The sequence below is a fragment of the Pagrus pagrus genome (genome assembly GCF_965226575.1).
Source record: "Pagrus pagrus genome assembly, chromosome: 11".
Lineage (NCBI taxonomy): Eukaryota > Metazoa > Chordata > Actinopteri > Spariformes > Sparidae > Pagrus > Pagrus pagrus.
Genome location: NC_140195.1, coordinates 14,184,543 through 14,202,879, shown reverse-complemented (window position 1 = coordinate 14,202,879; position 18,337 = coordinate 14,184,543). Strand labels below are relative to the sequence as shown.

Genomic DNA, 18,337 nt, shown 5'->3' with positions numbered 1-18,337 from the left:
CCAAAATCCAGTTCAAAAATCCCATAGGAGTTATCCTAAAAAAATATGTCATCCTTACACCACTCTTAAATTTATCGGCCCCCTATTGAAATTTTTTTTATCATAGCTATCATATCAGTGAAATTATAGCTGATAAATATGGATGATGATTCGAACCAAATTGCTTTCATTGACTTAAAGGGGCTCTTTGGAACTTGTGTTTTCTGGTGTAAACCGGTCGCTGGTTTACGTAAGCGGAAGTCACATCCATTGGACTGTTGAGGAAAATCGACCCAAGTCCTTCTCAAAGAAATCCAAAGTCCAGCAGCTTTAAACAACATATGCTTAAGGCACATTTATGCTCAATGTTAGAGAGGCATACGGGTATGGGGCCTTCTGTCCACACTCTGCATTCATTTCGTCCTTATTCCTGTTTTCTGGAAGCTTTTACAGATACGGACCAACTGAGCAATACCTCCGGTAGTCGTGGGGGGGCAGTGTAACAGTTTAGCCACTAGTTTTAAACACCTGTATGATGTTAGGTCTCCCAGGCACAGAGACAAACAGCTACTACAGAACAGCTGGGATAAGACTGGGTGGGAATTAAATCTGATCAAGAAGTGATTGTAAACTGCAACAGGCTGTTAAATAGAGCCCCTTCAACAAGATACAGTAAGTAGAGGTGTGCACCTTTACAGTTTGTTTGAAACCTGCCAATAAACAAAGAGAAGAAGGAGGAGAAGAGCAGACAAAGTGTCCCGAGAGTTTTAACACAACAAATCATATTAGAGCTACTGTATATTGGACATTAAATCATCCGTCTTTCCTCACTGCATCCGAGCCTCTTAAACTACAGGTTTTGAACTTCTTTTTACAATTAAAAAATTTGAAAATAATTGATAATCTTATCCGTATCGGTCTTGAGAGGCAGGTTATTATCGGTATTGGCTGAAAAAAAATCAATATCACGCATCCTTACTTTATACTTCTCAGCGGTTTTTATTATGTTGTCTGAGTCACAGTTCAGGAACACTGAGTAACACATTTCTCTCTGATTAGCACTTGGATAGGACATTGTGATCACACCCAGCTCCACCGAAATCATGCGGAAAAAAGTATTTGTAGCACTGTGTTTATAAAACGTATGATTTTGTGTCTTCTTGCAGTTTTCTATTAAATTTTGCTCTGGCAGGATGAAATGTTTTTCTCACTGACTCTCTCTGATTTCTGCTCCGTTATTGCCAGCACCCAGAGCAGAGGCAGTGAGTTTGGCAAGCCACACCATCTGGAAACTCTTCCCCGGCCCTGTGCAGAGTCGGCCTCACACAGACGTTTGCAGTTATCTGTTATCTGTACACATTATCCACGAGCTCTGCTGCTTCAGTAGCATTTTAAAATCATAATCACGTCCCTCATCGTCCATATCAATTCTGTTAAAATGAGGGGGCTGACACTCCTGCCTTGTTTCTTTCTCTCACAGAGTGCAGTAACCACAGTGGCGGAAAAGGCATGCAGACCAGATCAATGCCCTGCAGGGGTGTTGGCGGGGGACACAGTTTTGATAAAGGTCTTTTGCAGATAACATTCCTCCCTCTGCTTCCTCTCTTGGTTTGTAGATTCAGTCTCGCTCTCTGGTTCTCACTCCTTATTTCTCTGCTGTCTGCCCGTCTCTCTCGCTCTCTTTCACTGTGGTTCAGTTGATTATGGTGTTGGTCTGTAGCTAGAGGGCTTGGCATCCAAATTAAACTCTTTTTTGTCCTACGAGTGTTCAGCTAACGTGTCTCCAGAGATTAGCACACCCACTTGTTAGCGCTCTTGCGTAGGTGCTGCCATGCAGTTAGTGTGTGTGTGTGTGCCTTTGTGTGCAGTGGAGAGAGGAGAAAGAAAATATTGACCATATTGTTGTTTCTGTGTTTTTGGATTTCAGCCCAATGCAAGTTTATTTCATAGTCATTAAAGTTGCTGGCTATAAAAGGATCGCACCGGGGCTAATGGCCGATCGGTTAAGTAAGCACATTCTTGTTTCCAAAGGGTTGACCCTTGACACTGGAACCCAATCACATGTAGGATGAGACACAACGTCCTCGCCTCGCTTCACCCGCTTTTGATGCCATCTAACTCAGGGAAAATAAGTCTTCAGCTGCTTTTCTCTGTGTCTGTGTACTGGTGCTTTTTATTTTATCAGCCAGCACTCCCCCACTCCTCCAATAACAAACACAGGAAGCTGCTGTAGCCGGGTAGAACAGGCAGAGCATGTGAGAAGAAAAGCACAACACCGCTCTCCGGTCAACCTCTCACAAACGGACTCCGGCCTGAGCTCGGCGGGATGCGAAACATCTGTCTGGTGTGACGCGATGCAGGTTTAACAGTTTAGCCATGTCACACGCTGCGTGATGGACGGCACTGAAGTGGCAAGCCTGTCAAATGTGAAAATACCCCATGTGACGAGCTGTGGAGGGGAGGTTGGAGGATTTGACATCAAAGCTGGAGCATCCATCTGTGCAACAAAGATGGGAAACTGCAAAAAGAGGGCTGATGCAGTTGGGTCGTTTTTTATGCACAGCTTCGACTCTGCCTGTACGTGTAGGAAGTGCAGTATAAATGTGAATGTGTAGTTTCTTAGACAGTAATGTGCTGTTTGTAAAAATGACTGTACAATTATGGAGGCTGCACCACATGCACAAGACTGAGAGCAGAAATCTAACATGTGATTACACGCCCAGGCTGAGAGAGTGAAGAGTATAAATATGTGTGCATGTGTGTGTGCTCACATCACATATTCAGACCCTGCATGTTCTCTGTTGTCATAACCGTGTTAACTTTGTCATCTGCTTGCCTCTTGACAACCCATTCATCCTTTCTCCCTTATTAACCGTCCATCTCCTCCTCCCTCCCTCCCTCCCTCCTGCTTTTGTAACTCTGGCATCTGCAGGCGACCTTCTGTTCTTCATTTGGAGGCACAGAAGAAGCTGCTCACTGTTGAAAACTTATACCTGGAGCCAGCCAGTCAACACAGCAAGTGCACAGCAGCCGGCAAATTACCACTTCACACACTGAGCGCGACTCAACGTTTTATCATTTTAATTACGTTCATTAGTCTAAGTGATATACTTTTGTGTCTTGCACGGGCAGATTAACAAATTAAAGAGCTCACACTCCCAACACTGAATTGCTCACACTTGCATCAGCTCACATGAAATATTATGTTTGGTTGCTTTATTTCTCTGTGGAATGTTTGTTGCAGTAGGATTTGGTGTAAAGCAACAGACAACAATGCACTGGTGGACTCGAGGGGGCGGTGGGATCGCCCCCCTGGTGCCCCCATGTTTGAAAAAACACTGCCCTATAGGGTGCCCCTCTAGTGGACAAAACATGGCCCTCTCTTCACTACAAGTATATCACGACTTTCTGCAGGCTGGTGGCCCCGCGCATGCATCTGGTGCCCGTTTTAGCAACGTGAACGTTCAACGTTAACGTGAATCAAGACATCTACATGTTTTAAATAACTGTATTTTTCGCCATTCACCATTTAACATAACTGTACTTTTATTTTCCTTCCAACTATTATTATTAATTAGATATTGTTAGATAATTATTTTATCTATTCAATTATCTGGCATAACTGCAACATTTTAGGGGTTTGATGTAACTAAATGTTTTTTTTACATAGGTTTTTTTGTTTTTATTTTTATTTTTCCTTCTTATAGTTCTTCCTTTCCTTTGTTTTGATGATCTCTCGGGTGTAAATAACCTTCATTGATTGATTCATTGATATGTCCTGTTCCTGAATGGAGTTATACAGTGTATATAGGTAATAATACTGGATGAGAGGAGAGTGCAGCAAGGTTTGTGCTTTTTTCCTCTTGCTCTGTTGTGTTGTCCTCATAACTACTACCTGGCCTTGAAATGTTGTGGACAAGGCTCCTATTCATGTCACCGCGAAGCTCAAAGCATCTCCGAGGGGGCTCGAGATCACAGATATGTTGAGAAAGGAGAATGGTGCATTGTTAGTGTATTGTGTATTGAACTGTACAGGAGGGGGTGAGAGTGAAAAAAGGGCATAGGGAGAAGGGACAAACAGCTGAAGATGGATGGTGAGATAGTGGTAGATACACACAGAGAGAAAGCAAGAGAACATCGAGCTCTGGGAAGTCACTCTGTCAATAAGGTTGGCAGGACACCAGAGCTCCAGCGGCTTTAGCTCTCAAACAGGAAAATGGCTCTAAACGCAAAATTGCCTGCCTTCCTCTCTTCTCTGTTTCAAATCTCCTCTCCTCTCTTTCTTCTTCAGCCACATCTTATTGGGCTCAGCTACACATGAACTGCTGCTCTTCTCAGCTTTCACTGATCAGCTTAGATACTTTTTCAGAACAATCGCTGTATTGTGTGTTAAAAGTCAAATTGTTGTTTGTCCCTCAGCTCCACTCTGCGCTAACATGTTCCCTCCTGCTAACCCAAATAATGGGCTGCCCCGCTCCTCTCACGCACACATACTTGCACCCCAATCACCGTACATAATCCTACAGTGGCTGACGTCACCTATACATGTTTCGAGGCCCTCGCTGAGGCCCCCGTCACAGTCAGAGTGACTCTATGTGTTTTTACTGAGCGGCTGGTGGTGGATGTTTATGTTGGAACTCATCTGGTAATAGGGAACCTGCGTGATGTTGATATTTTCCTTCCTAATGGGCCCCTCAGGTTCACACTATGTCACCAGACATTTTTCCGCTTTCTCTCAGGGACCCCCACGCTGCAGTCAAAAGATCTGACTGCTTCATGACCCCCCCAGTCACATTGAAACACCCCGACTTTACTTCTGCTCAAAGACTCCTCCTGCTGCTCCCAGACTTAGACTGGAAACATGAGTTAATCCATTTCAGTCTTCATTTTCTCAAACAAATTACTTTAATGAAAAGACAGATTAGAACCAATGTTTCGAGCAGATCTGGATCCTAATCCTTTTACACATCCACCAGAATCAAAAGATTAGCTCCATTACAGTGTAAATTACACATTGATTTAATACATTTAAACATTACAGTCATTGTCCTTATCAAAGACAAGATATGAGAGAAAATGATGGGTTTGGAGATGATAAAATGATAGTGAGATGATGACTCACTAAGCCGACTACATGATAGCGCTATTTTTCCATGAGGTTGTCATCATGAGCAAGGATGCACATGCGTATATTGTATATTGTGGGTACGTGTCTTTTTCATGTTTGTCTATTGGTTGTATGAGTGTTCCTGCTGTGGATAGAGGACCAGTCCCTGAGCATCAATGAGACAGGTGAAGGCGTTTGGAGGAATCCTCTCCACCTCCAGCAGATTATTTTCCAAGTGGACCGAAGCCAAGGTGGAGCCAGAATTACGAGGATGGCACACTTCCCACTTCCTCAAGACCCTGCAAACACAAAATGCAAACACTTTAGACATACAACAATGCGTATTCTGTGTCAGATGATCTCCTTGGTTCTTTGTCACCACAAGGTTCACACTCATGGTTTTGAATTAAAAGTCTTAACCAAAATTGGATGGATTGACATGACATTCGGTTCACACATTCATGTCACCCTCAGTTCTTCCAGTACTTTGGTTTATGACCGAATATATGCTAAACTTATGATGCGGGGTACGTTGATAGCCTGAAGGTTAAGACGCTTGACACAAATATGATCTCCACAAGAGACAACGCTAGAGATGGCGGTTGGATGGCACGTATCCCGCCTATTCCCCCCAAAAGCCAATCATGTGCTTTATCACAACCGAACTGGGAAACATATCAGCGAATTGTTTCGTTGAACTGATCAACAGGTGCGATTCAGATTCATGACAGTTTCAACCGACTTGGTGCATCTGCAGACAAACTTCTTATAAGCAGGGGAGAAAGGGATATCAGGCTAAATGCAAAGGATTGCCAATAAAATTTAGGTTATTTAAAGATTAGACATTGAACTCGCATTTCTTCAACCACTCTGACGGAATGAGCCGACAGCGTCACGATGGAATGAGCTGTAAAAGAATTTTAAAAAGACCTTTTAAACCTCATTATGGGGCAAAGTCACCAGACCTTCTCAGCGTCTTTTATGACCCTTTGACCATTGAAAGTGGTCTTGTTAACCCAAAATAACTGCCTGATGGTGTTGCCAAGATGGCTGCCAAGTGGCAAGACTTGCTTCAAAGGACTTGAATTTGTGCCCATGACATAATATTAACATGCAGCATCATGACGGCAAACATGCTACCTGCGGAGAATCAGCATATAAGCATTGTCATTATGAGCATGTTAACATGCTGACATTAGCATTTAGCTCAAAAGATGGCTGTGCTTATGGTATGGCTGCAGACTCTTGTTGAGATCTCTGTAACAAAACTTCCCACATGCATTTCAACTCAGCTTTGTGTCTGGTTCTTACATCAATTCAGGAAATCTAAGGTCCTTCTAACACTTCTCTACAGTTGTTTATTGACTGTACTGAAGTTTTGTAGTATGTCCATCGATTTTGGCTACTGACTGTGATAACAAAAAAACACGTCATGTAAAGCTCAGTCATAACTGTTGCTTTGGTCACAAGTAGTCTGGTACAGTTCACAGACAGTAATAAGACAACAATAGTCACTGACTTCATATCTTTGCTGATGAGGACTGTTGTTAAAAATGTCCATTTGAATACATTTATTTCCATAAGACACTGAATGTTCCACGATATCCTTCTTTGCGTCTTTGCCAAGCTCCTTAGAGTAATTCCAAAGGGGGCTGCACCAGCAGAGCTAATGGTATTAGGGTAGGATTGGGTAACATGCTGGCAAGCACTTAGCTTATCCCCGCATTATGAAAATCACTCAGAAAAACTGACTTCCCAGAAAGCGCAACTCTACCTGATCTGGTTGTTATCCAGCCGCAGCACCTTCAGGTTCTTAAACTGTCGAACGCAGCGTGGGACGTCCCTCAGATAGTTGTTGTCCAGTAGGAGCTCATGTAGTGAACGGTACGTTCCAACAAAAGAGAACCGTTCTACACCCTCATTGCTCAAGGCATTGTGGGATAGCTGGAGGGTTTGCAGGCCGGGCCGCACGTGACGGAACACGGAGGAGGGGATGTGATTGATGTTGTTGTGTTGGAGGGTCAGTTTACGGAGATGGCGAGGCAGATTCAGCGGCATGGAGGTGAATTGGTTGTAGGACAGGTCCAAGGCTTCCAGGGACCTAAGAGGAAACACACAGAGGACGACATTCAATTTAAAATTCTACTCTCAGATATTTTCAGCAATTCTAGTGGCAATTTAAGTCTGTTGGACAGTTCCTAACATTGGTCCAGACTGTAATATCTCAACAACTATTAGATAGATTGCCTCTACAGACATTCATGGTCCCAAGGGAATGAATCCAACTGACTTTTAATCTAGCATAATTCATTCAATTTCTCTAAAACTGACACTTAAGTATAATAATGGATGCCCATTTCCTCTCTAAATCCAAGGCTTTTAACTGCAGGCCTCATGTTTTATAGTTACTGGACCCCTGCGTAGCGCTGTTGGGGAGTCAGCAGTGCAGAGTAGGAGGCTAGGCTGAGGGGGACTCATGGGGAGCAGCAGGGGAGGATATAATGGGGCCTGGGGGCGAGGTATAATGCAAGAGACCATGGCAGTTTGAGGGGGGATTTGTGACTGAGTGGCAGATAGGGGAATGAAAATGTGTGGTTTGCAGTAAAGAGAATGAACGGCCATAGAGGGGGGGACCAGATTTCAGGGGTCTGAGGCGAAGATGTAGTACAGGGGCTCAGTGTTTTTGTTGGAAGATCCTGCACAGCTGTTGTGAGTTTACAGCACAGCTCACAGCAGGAGAGGAACCTCATTTCCTGTTTTCTAGCATCCATAGACCACAGAGAACAGCCAATGGGCCCAGACCACCCTAAGGTGACCAGCCAATGACCACACAGTCAAGTGCAATGGAGACCAATGAGGAGAGAGAGCGTGAAGGGTTATTGATGGAGGAGGCACTTGAACTGGCATTGGGTTGACTGATGTTCAGTGTCTCAGCACTTCTGCTACTCGTAAAGGTGACTTACAGTAAGGCCTCTGCATTAACTCTCCTCCCTTGAACTTTACAGCTCCCAGGAGACGTTAATTATTGGTGTTTTTGTGGGGTTTAGGGTTAAGGGTTGGGATTTCTATGAGATAGATGATGTGTAACAATGAGAAGTGGGGTTAAAATCACAAAATAAATCAAAACGTTGGTACCTTGAAGCAGCTAAATCAGATTCTGGTGGCCAAAGTGGACAAAGGCTGCATGAGCACCACAACCTCATTTCATAAAGGTTTTGATCTGGCTAGCATTTGCTCCGTTTCGAACGTGAGCAAAAGAAAGATATATCTTATATTAGTTGTAAAATTAAAGCTAAAAACTGTATTTTAATTTCTGTATGTTTTGGTGCACCCTGCTGCCAGAATATTACAGATTGTTTTTATAGGTATTTTGGTCAAAGTTTGTTTTAGTAACATTACGGTTCAAACACAGGTTACATGTAAGCCTACAGCTAACAGATTTGGTTGCTCTGCAATAGTGATTTTGTTGAAGTTATCAACATCCCTTAGTAATCTTATGTCTTTATAATAATAAGCCAACAGCGAGGTATAGCTCAATAGCAAGGCTATTGTAAGATAAAATGTTATATTATAAGCCAGTTGTTCTGCTTCCGTCTGGCAAAAGATACATAAGTATCTGCTGCCATACCATCAGACTACAGAGCAGATTCTTTCTGCAGGCTGTGAGACTCCTAAATTCAACCTCAGCCCTCTGTCATAAAAATAGTTGTCATTCTCAGACTCTGACCCGCATTAAGAATAACCATCAGCAGGAAGAAAATTAACAATTTCTGATAATTTTTCTGTATCACAGGTAAGGTCTCGTTAGCACGAGTCCTTCCTCCCTCAGTTCTGTAAAGCAAGGTCCACTATTGACTCCAGGAAACTTGACGTTGGTTACATGCCTCTCAGCTTAACAGAGGTGTAATAAAATATCACATTAATACAACCATTAAATGTTTTATAGAAAACAAAGTTGAGGCAGAGGGGAGGGGAGCACAATGACAGATTTAACTCAGAACACACAAGCCAACACTCACAGAACACTCAGCAGGCTTTTTGTTTAACTTATATGTATTGTGGCTGTTATGGATTGTGGTACATGTGGTACAATGGAACATGTGGTTTCAGCTTGAAATTTAAACCCCTTAAATATTTATCCTTCTATCTGTTTCGCAGGACCAGTTCAGACCAGTTGTTTGCTGCTGATTTGTATTCTAAGTCTTTGCCAGGAAGCTCAGCAGCAGTCCGCCGCTGCGTAGAGCTCCACATGGTATTAATGAGCGGAGGGACACACAGTCCTCTCTTCTCAGAGTCCTCCACCCTCTGCACTCCCACTCACTGGCACCTACACACATACGCTCACACCAACACATACGCAACCCTGAGTATGTGCAACATGATGTGAAGAAGAAACATACACAGACAAATAAACATGCACACAGGCACAAACATGTGAGTTTGAAAAAGCACTCTCTTTCCAACAGTAATTAATTACACACGCAACTTACGTAAACCTAAATTGGTTTGTGTGCACAAATGTGTGTGTGAGTAATCAATCTGGTGCCCTGCTCATCCTCAGTGTGCTGGGTTGTAATGGGAACCAGCAGGCCGAGGCGTTGATCTTGCTCTCTTTAACACACGTAGATACAGAGGCACTTATGTAGCCTGTCGTGCCAGCAACACACAAGCTGTCTCACACGTTTTGGGAACCTAACCAAGGTAGGTAATGTGGTCAGGAAGAGCGCCTGCTTCATGCAGACTAGACAGACCAAGACTGGACTTTAAAAAATTGAATGAAGGATGGATGGTGGCACGGCATGCTTTCAGCTCAATCCATGTTGCAGGCTTCTGTGTGCACTGAATCTATTAAGCAGCTATCTGGAAATCATTTAGACAATTTTTCAGCTCTGTTGGAGACAGATTGAGGCACTTTTGTATTAATTGAAACGTAAAATATGACTTTAACAATTTACCTCAGTGGTACATGCAGTAAGTAAGTAATACCTGCTGCAGTATGAGTATTTGTATGCATATGTAGCAGACTATATATACATGAAATGTGTTTATCAAAGCTAACTTAATCAAAGTAAGAGGTTTTCACTTGACATCTGTGTGATCAATTGGTGTGTTTTGTGTGCACGTGTGCTTGTTTTCCCATTTATGCAAGCTTATTACGAAACCAATTTGATGGATCGTTACATGTCCCACAAGGCTTGGACATGTCACAGCATAACATGACAGACACATCTTTTGTGCGATGACTGCTGAACCTGTGCCTACATTCAGTCAGTCTGAGCCATTAGCGATGATCTACACAGAGATCCTGTCCAACGACAGCCTGTCTGTCAAAATGACACAACTAATTCAAACCGAATGTGCAAAAAACACCATTCAATCGACACAAACTGCTAACACAAAATAAAGTAGACAACGCTTAATGCATTCAATCTAGTTTCTCCTGATAATCTTTGAACTGATAAAACAGTTTACAAGGCTGTTGTGTTAAGCTGCATAATACCCTGTAGTATTAGGTAATTTATGCAGAAAGGCCTGATTGTAATCATTTTCCCAATAAAAATCTAAATAAATGGCAGAAAATGAAGCTAGAATTGAGAACATATTACCCATGACACTCTATTATTTTGGACTTTTGGAAGGACTGATGCTTACGCAGCTTTAATCCGCAGGGGTAATTTAAAACATGTTCTGGTTGTCTCAGTGAACATGGAGAGTTTGGAGTCAGCTCTGCCGGCCAGCAGCACTGACGTGATGACTGTTAAGTTTTGATCGACCACAAAAAGGGACTAAGATTGTTATTTAAGATGACGGGATTGAGTGCTGGCAGGAGATAGCAAGCGATTGTGTTGATTTGTGTGTGATTTACATTTTCATCCCGCGAGGAGCGATGTTATCAGCACAGACGTATTATCAGACAAAAATGATTCTTTATGCAAAAAATGTCATCATCATGATATACAGTATGTTATTATGGGGCTGATTTTAACTACTTTACATACTGACTGTTTAATCTGTAACACTGCACAGTGGTGGAAGAAGTACTGAAATCATTTACTTAAAGAAAACTACTAATACCACAGAGTAGAAATATCATTCATTCAAAGTCATTGATGTTGCAGCTGGTAAAAGTGGGTCTCATTTCAAATACTGCTGTGTAGCTTAATCTTTATAGTCAAGATTCAAGATTCAAGATCTGTTTAATTGTCCTTATGCAATATCAGATTGTATAAAAACATCTCTGTTTGTAATTCTCAAAGTTACAAACACACAAGAAACAAAACTATACAGACAAGTCAGAAGAATAAACTATTCACAGAGGAATGTTAAGGGTGAGTTCAGGAGCCTCACAGCTTTAGTAACTTAACTTGTCAAATAAATGTTGTTGAGTAGATGTACTTAGTTACTTCCCACTATGCACTGCATCATATTTCATCTTTTTTAAACATTATATTTTAGTCTAAACAAGTTTATCTTTGTATGTAAAAGCTTAATGTAACAAAGCAGCTAAAGCTGAAGTGGTATTAAAAAAAGTACACTGTAAAATCTGACAAAGTAACTTTACTTTAAAAAACTGAGGAAACCGATTACCTCAAAATTACCCAAGTAGTACTTTTTTCAAGTAAAGTCAACTTTTAATATTTACAGTGTACAGTTACTCCCTCTGAAATGTAGTGGAGTTAAGGGATAAAGTATAATTTAACAGCAATACTCAAGTTAAATGCAGGAACCTAAAAGCTGTACTGTACTCAAATACAGTACTATGATTTATTTCCACCTCTGCTAGTTAAACATGTGCTTAACATCTACATTTTAAAAGAAAATAAGGTAAGATGGTGGCAGTGGGCCAAACTACACTCCCCAGGTTCCAGTATCCTCCACGGTAGCCTCCAGTCGCTGAACCCCAGCAGGAGGTAACAATAACACGGACTCCATGACATGGAACAGAGGCACACCACTAACCAGAACCAGCACTCTGCATTAACCCATTTACTTTTCATTCTGTTTCTCCATTTTTTCTGGCTATTTCTCCACTCTACAGGGCTACGTGATAACTACATTTCTCCACAAAGAGTTCAACGTGGATTTCATTTTTAAAGGTCTGCAGGATGATATCTAATACAACTACAGGGAGGAGTCTTGGTTTACGCCACTCGGGGTCTCGCTAATGAACTTTAAGGTATCATCTCCTGCTGTGTTGGTGGAGTTCAGGTCCAGCAGAATTTGTTCACACTCTACAAAGTGCTGAAGGAAGCTTTAGGGCCAGATAATAAGCCTGCAGTGCCAAGGAGGGGACCGCTGCTCTCGCCACTAATGAGGTCAGGATGTCAAACGAAGGCTCAGAGAGCAGCCTGGTTGAATTTCCTCCATTTTAGCTTCACTCAAACTCGTCCTTTATCTCTCTGTCACTTTTTGGACCAGGTTTAGTGTTTTACAGTTTTCTATCTGCGATAACAAGATAATCATCATTTCCTCAATCACTTTTACCTTGACTATATTTGTGATTTGTGTCTCCTCTCTAATGTAATCATTCAGTCATACAGTAAAAACCAACGTTTCTCTAATAGCACTTTCCTGTCTTTCTTTCTCTCTTAAGCATTTTCTTTTCCTCAGTTTTCCCTGAAGCTCCCACCGTGGTTCACAAGGATCCCAGGGAGCAGAGAAAAAAACCCACTGGAATTCACTATATTTAAACAACACACACACACACACACACACACACACACACACACACACACACACACACACACACACACAAAGACCATCACAGAAACATCGAGACATATATGCACAAACACACCCTTGCAGGCACACAGTTGCCCTCAAGCTCTCCCCCACACCCCTGCTCATCTAAGTACACAAGGTCAGCTGTCAGAACTTCTAAGATATGTATGCATGCGTGCTTTGTGTGTGTCAGTGTGTATGTGCGTGTGAGAGACAGAGAGAAATAAAGAAGAGGAAAACAGGAGAAGAATGCGTCTGTGTTTGTGATCATCGGTCAGACATGTCACGAAAGTGACAGACATGATAAAGGAGATGAAAGTACTGGTCTGGATCGTGTGTGATGTGCATTTCTGTGTGTGAATGAGAGCATCTGCCTCATCCATTGATATTGAGGATAGGTGATGTACTAGCCTCTGGATGCAGGTACAGGACCCTGAGGTGTAGAAGGGCTCACTCTGGCAGAAGTCTGTAACCCACAGCCACAGCAGCCCTAAACAGGGTGACCCGCCGAGGGACTTGTAGGGTACTGTGTGCTGTGAGTCATCTATTTCTATCTGTCTTTGTTGTGTGATGATGTGTGGAGAGTGCAATGCCAATCCATCCTGTTGTGGACAGTGCTGTTAAAAAGAACTCACCCCAGGGGGACTATAAAGCCTTGCTAACTGCAGTAATCAGAACATCTTAAATCTTTTAAGTGCCTCAACCACCAACTGATAAGATAACAAAAGGGCTCAGGATCCCAAATGAAACCAGTCTACCCTCTTGTGGCTGACAGAAGAACTGCAGAACATTATTCTTCTTAAAATCAACAGCTCTGGATGGATTCATGGAGGAATCGATGGACGTACTTGAGACGGGTCCAGGCTTGGTTGCCGAAGCTGTGCTCATGCAGCAGGTTGTGACTCAGGTCCAGCACTCTCAAATGAATGCAGCCCCTCAGTGCCTCCTCTGTCGCCTCCCCAATCAGATTCTCATTCATCTCTAGGTCCTATAAAAAAAGAAGGACACAAACAGACAGGGATATCTGATTTAGGGCATCATGGTGGCATTGTTCATTTCCATATGTCAGTGTCTGGCTTTCTGAAGAGAACTTAGGGACTTAAACTTGCATTTCGTTGTACATGAAATGGATCTTTATACATGGTGGTCTCCTAAGAAGTTAGCTCATCACCCACGTAATAAGATCAGGATGTTGTTGCACGTCTCTAAGTGTCTGCCCATCTTCATATGTCTGTGTGGTGCTCAAAGTCTGCACTTTAACCTCCCAGTAATTCACTTCAAACCCAAAGTGTAGAACTTTCTAAAACTCCAAACACAAAATGTAGGATACTGGACTGAAAATTAACTTGTTATTACATTAACTGTCAAAATTAAAAAATATAAACTACCCAATGAAAATGTAATACATTCCCAATAATGTAATAAGGCATGACATAATGTAATACATTATTGATTGAGTAATTGCATTATGAGGTTTTATTTCATTTGTGTTCGAGTTCAGTGTACATTTTATTACAATTTCAGGAAACTATTACATTATTAGGTGCTACAGTCCTTAAAGGGTAACTCCACCAATTTAACACATTTAAGTGTGTTTACAGGTCATGGGGAGTACCGCTGCATGTGTGGAAAAAAAGTAGTATAAAGCCTTTTGTGGCTCCAACTGAAGCTGCAGATGAGTGATGTCACTCAGTGGTTGAGTTGCATTGTGGGTAATGTAGGCACACTCTTTGTGGACAAATAATTAAATTGATATAGCAGAACCAGAGACATCACATTTTGTATTTCACACATTCTTCTTCCTTTTCCAAACCTGGAGCCTACATTACCCACAATGCAACTTATCCACTGAGTGGCATCACCAGAGACTACTACTGCATATTTTTTTCACATATGCAGCAGTAGTAGTAGTACACACTTTAATGTGTAAAAATAGGTGGACTTGCCCTTTAAGGAGGAGGAGTATTTTCCCTACAGGACTCAGTAAATTGATACCAGTGCACCTGAAGAGAGGGAGGAAGGCCCAGAGGGAGGGAACAGAAGCGGTTCTTGTCCAACTGGAGCTTCAGAAGCTTCTTTAGTGGTCTGAAGGCTTGTGGTGACACACTTCCCTCGTGGAGAAGATTCTCCTCCAGCTCCAGATTCAACAGGTTCGTCAAACCTAGAGGGGCATGCAAAATAATATCATCATTATTTTAATAAGAGATGCTGTTCCTCTTCCATGTACGCAGACAGAAGTCCTACCGGTGAAACAGTGAAGGGTGAGTGCACTGAGCTTGTTGGTGTTCATCTTGAGCTCCTCCAGAGATGGCGGCAGCGCTGGGATCCTGGTGAGCTGGTTGCCATCGAGGTTCAGCTTCTTCAGAAAGGTCAAGTTCTACATGACACGCAGCAAAAAGGAGACATAAAACAGACTAAATGGATGCTAGTCTCGAAATCCATAATTTTCCATCCGGACCTGCCAAGCAGGACACAGTCACAGAGTTCACAGAAATAAACCAACTGAGAGAATTTAAAATCCGTGCATCTCTTCCATGTCATCTATCATGTCGTATTTTTAGTAAAGCCACTCTGTGTGGCTCCTCAGTGAAAGCTGCTGTGGTTGATGTGTGTCAAGTAAAAGCAGTGGACTGAGTCTTTTGCAGTGTCCCTCGCGCCAGTCCATCAGTCCTCTGTCATTACTGGGATGTGAGGAGAAAAACGAAGAAAAATCTTCCTCTAAAAATAATTTCCTTTTATTCTCCACATCATTGGCTGCAGCTATATTCCAACAGGTCCGTCCAGCCAATACTGTGAGTGTGCTGATGGTGACGTGTAACGATTGGTCAGAGTGTGGTGTGCTGCCTCGGCGTGGTCAGGATCTGTGTTTGGCATGTGGTCATTTAGAGGTTAGACCAGGGGTTATTCTTGGAAAAGATTAGTTAATGCAATCTGCAGTGCTCTTTTATTACCGTAATGATACAGGATGCAGCTTGATTTCTGTTGTAATTAGATGCAAAGTGACTTATAAAACTGGCTCGTAACTCACACACTCATTCACATTCAGTAGGCTGCAGATTCTCCACAAGAGGGAGCTTTTTGGGTCAATATCAGACCAAGGAAAGACAAACAATAGTGAATGCAATTTGGACCTACAGGTGTAGAAATGTCAGTGTCCCCTCTTACCGGGACCTATGACAATATCTGCTGCAATTATAACATTTGTACCACTGGCAGGCAGTGAGCTTTACTCTTTGTAGCTTCTTTTTTTGTTTCTTTGTTTTCTGTGTTCATTGTTATGTTATTCTAACCTCCAGTGAATATTAACCACTCAATTAAATACTCAAAATAGAACATTAAAAACAAAATAAGCTTTAGCTGGAAGGGTTTCCCTCATTTTGGCAGAACATAAAGATGTTTGAGGCAAGTGAGGAGCCTAACTGGTAAGTCATTTTGAGTAACACTTAAGAAGATAGTTCCAACATGTAGCACCATGAAAGAGAACTTTCTGTTTGTTGTTTCTTTTCCTTCGGGCTCTGCCTCTCCTATTTGTTGTTTCTATTTTTTACAGTTTGGCTAGAAACCACTGCTTTCTCTCCAGTTCTGGAGGAGGAAAGTCACATGATGACACACTATTTATCTTAAATATGAACAACTACACGTGACATTCGCAAGCATAAAAGGGACAGTGACAGTGCAGGCGGAGCAGGCTGGTGTGGTACTTCAGGTCTGGAACTGCAGTTCTATGATTGGATGATATGATATGTGTCCCTGTGAACTTGTGTCGCATGGCACATACATCATGTAACACTCAAGTGTTTATAAGCACTGATACCCTTCAGCTGAACTCTAATGTAGAAGTAAGATGTACTTTACTACTTTACAAGATGTAAACATGCAGAATAGAACTAGGTGTGATGTACTTGCAGATGAGTATTTAACTGGACTATTGACACACTGACAGTGAAGAAGTGGACAGCTGTGTTGGCTGCTGACTGAGTTACTCACAGACAGGGGGTTTTGGCTGAAAGCCTCGTCATCCAGTTTGTTTTTGCTCAGGTCCAATGTGTCCAGGTTCGGCACTCCAGAGAAATCTTGTGGAGCGATGAGTCTGATGTTGTTTTCTTGAAAGATAAATAAAAAAGATAAATAAAGTTACATAATGTTGCTTAAGTGCCTGTAAACCACGGATATGTCCAAATGTGTACATGTCATAGGTATCATGTCATAATTTCTATATTAAGTGTCAATCATAAGACATATCTGTGGCTGGCAGAAACATACATTGTCAACACTTACTCTGGTCATTAGGTTGGATGAATGGCTTCACTTGAATGTCACTTGATTGACACTTATGTCATGCTGGAACTTTTGTTTTGATGTTGATTTAAATAATATATGGTCAGGGAATGTCATTTTTAGATTTCAGTTAACTGATTCACAATCTTGACCTCAAATTTTCTCTCCAAAAATATACTAATAAGATATCAAAGTGATTGTGACAGCAAATCATGAATAATCCTCAATGTTTAAATGGTAAAATGGTAAATAAATACATGTGGCGTCAAAGTACGAATCAGAACCCCTGAGAAACTTAATAAATAAGCCGATTTAATGATAAACCAGTTCATATGTAATCAGTGGAGTCCACTTCTATTTTCTACCATTCAACTCAGCACGAACATGTTCATTTTGTGTGATTAATCTACGTCAACATCTCTGACACACACACCTGCCATGTCCAGCCTTCTGGCCTGCAGGTTTTGGATGATGGGCAGGTGAGTCAGGCCGATGCCCCTGCAGCTGATTTCTATGTCAGCAGTCTGACACTCACTGAGAGGGGACTCAGAGGATGTCTCTGTTTGATTGCTTGGGGGCTCTGTCGCCTCTTCTTCTTCTTCTTCCTCTTCCTCCTCCTCTTCCTCTTCTTCTTCCTCCTCTTCCTCTTCTTCCTCCTCCTCCTCCTCCTCTTCTTCCTCTTCCTGACACAGGAAATTCAAAAATAATTACACAAGAGAAAAATGACTTCATTAACTCAACTGAGTGATTCAATGAATTAAAGCAAAACAAAAACAAACCTCCTCCTCTTCTTCTTCATCATCATCATCCTCATCATCATCATCATCATCATCATCGTCATCTTCATCCTCATCATCGTCATCTTCCTCTTCCTCTTCTTCCCCCTCTTGTGTTTTCCCTTGATCCATCAGCTGCCACTTTTCAGCATGAAGCTCCTTGAGGACTGCCAGGAGAGCGCTGGTCTCTCCTTTTCCACGCTTTCTCCAGCCCATTAGGGGTCGCCCCAACCCTGCCTACAATAACCAGCAGCACATCACAACCAACACAGTCTTAGACAAGAATATTACGTAGCTGAAAAGAGATTTAAAAACTTCCCACATGGCGGATAAAATGTACAACTTTTGTTTTTTACTACATTTATAAATTAGCATTTCTGTGTTCACACAGCAGAATCAAGTGCCATACTATTCTATATGCAGCGGCCTCCACTGTAGCGGCGTGTTTCCTCTTCCCCCAGGCACCTCTCCTACT

At 42.1% G+C, this 18,337-nt stretch overlaps 1 protein-coding gene across 1 annotated transcript; it reads right to left on the bottom strand.

Annotated features, from left to right (window-relative positions):
• Positions 1-4,925: 4,925 nt before the first annotated feature.
• On the bottom strand, positions 4,926-18,328 carry LOC311265135 (extracellular matrix protein 2). Its single transcript, XM_084366486.1, has 9 exons — positions 18,272-18,328; positions 17,866-18,099; positions 17,520-17,769; positions 16,796-16,911; positions 15,053-15,185; positions 14,812-14,969; positions 13,657-13,796; positions 6,861-7,187; positions 4,926-5,385 (listed from the first exon to the last, which is right to left on the bottom strand). The coding sequence occupies exons 2-9, from the start codon at positions 18,076-18,078 to the stop codon at positions 5,208-5,210; spliced, it is 1,515 nt and encodes a 504-aa protein (XP_084222612.1). The 5' UTR covers positions 18,079-18,099; positions 18,272-18,328; the 3' UTR covers positions 4,926-5,207.
• Between the last annotated feature and the right edge of the window lie 9 nt (positions 18,329-18,337).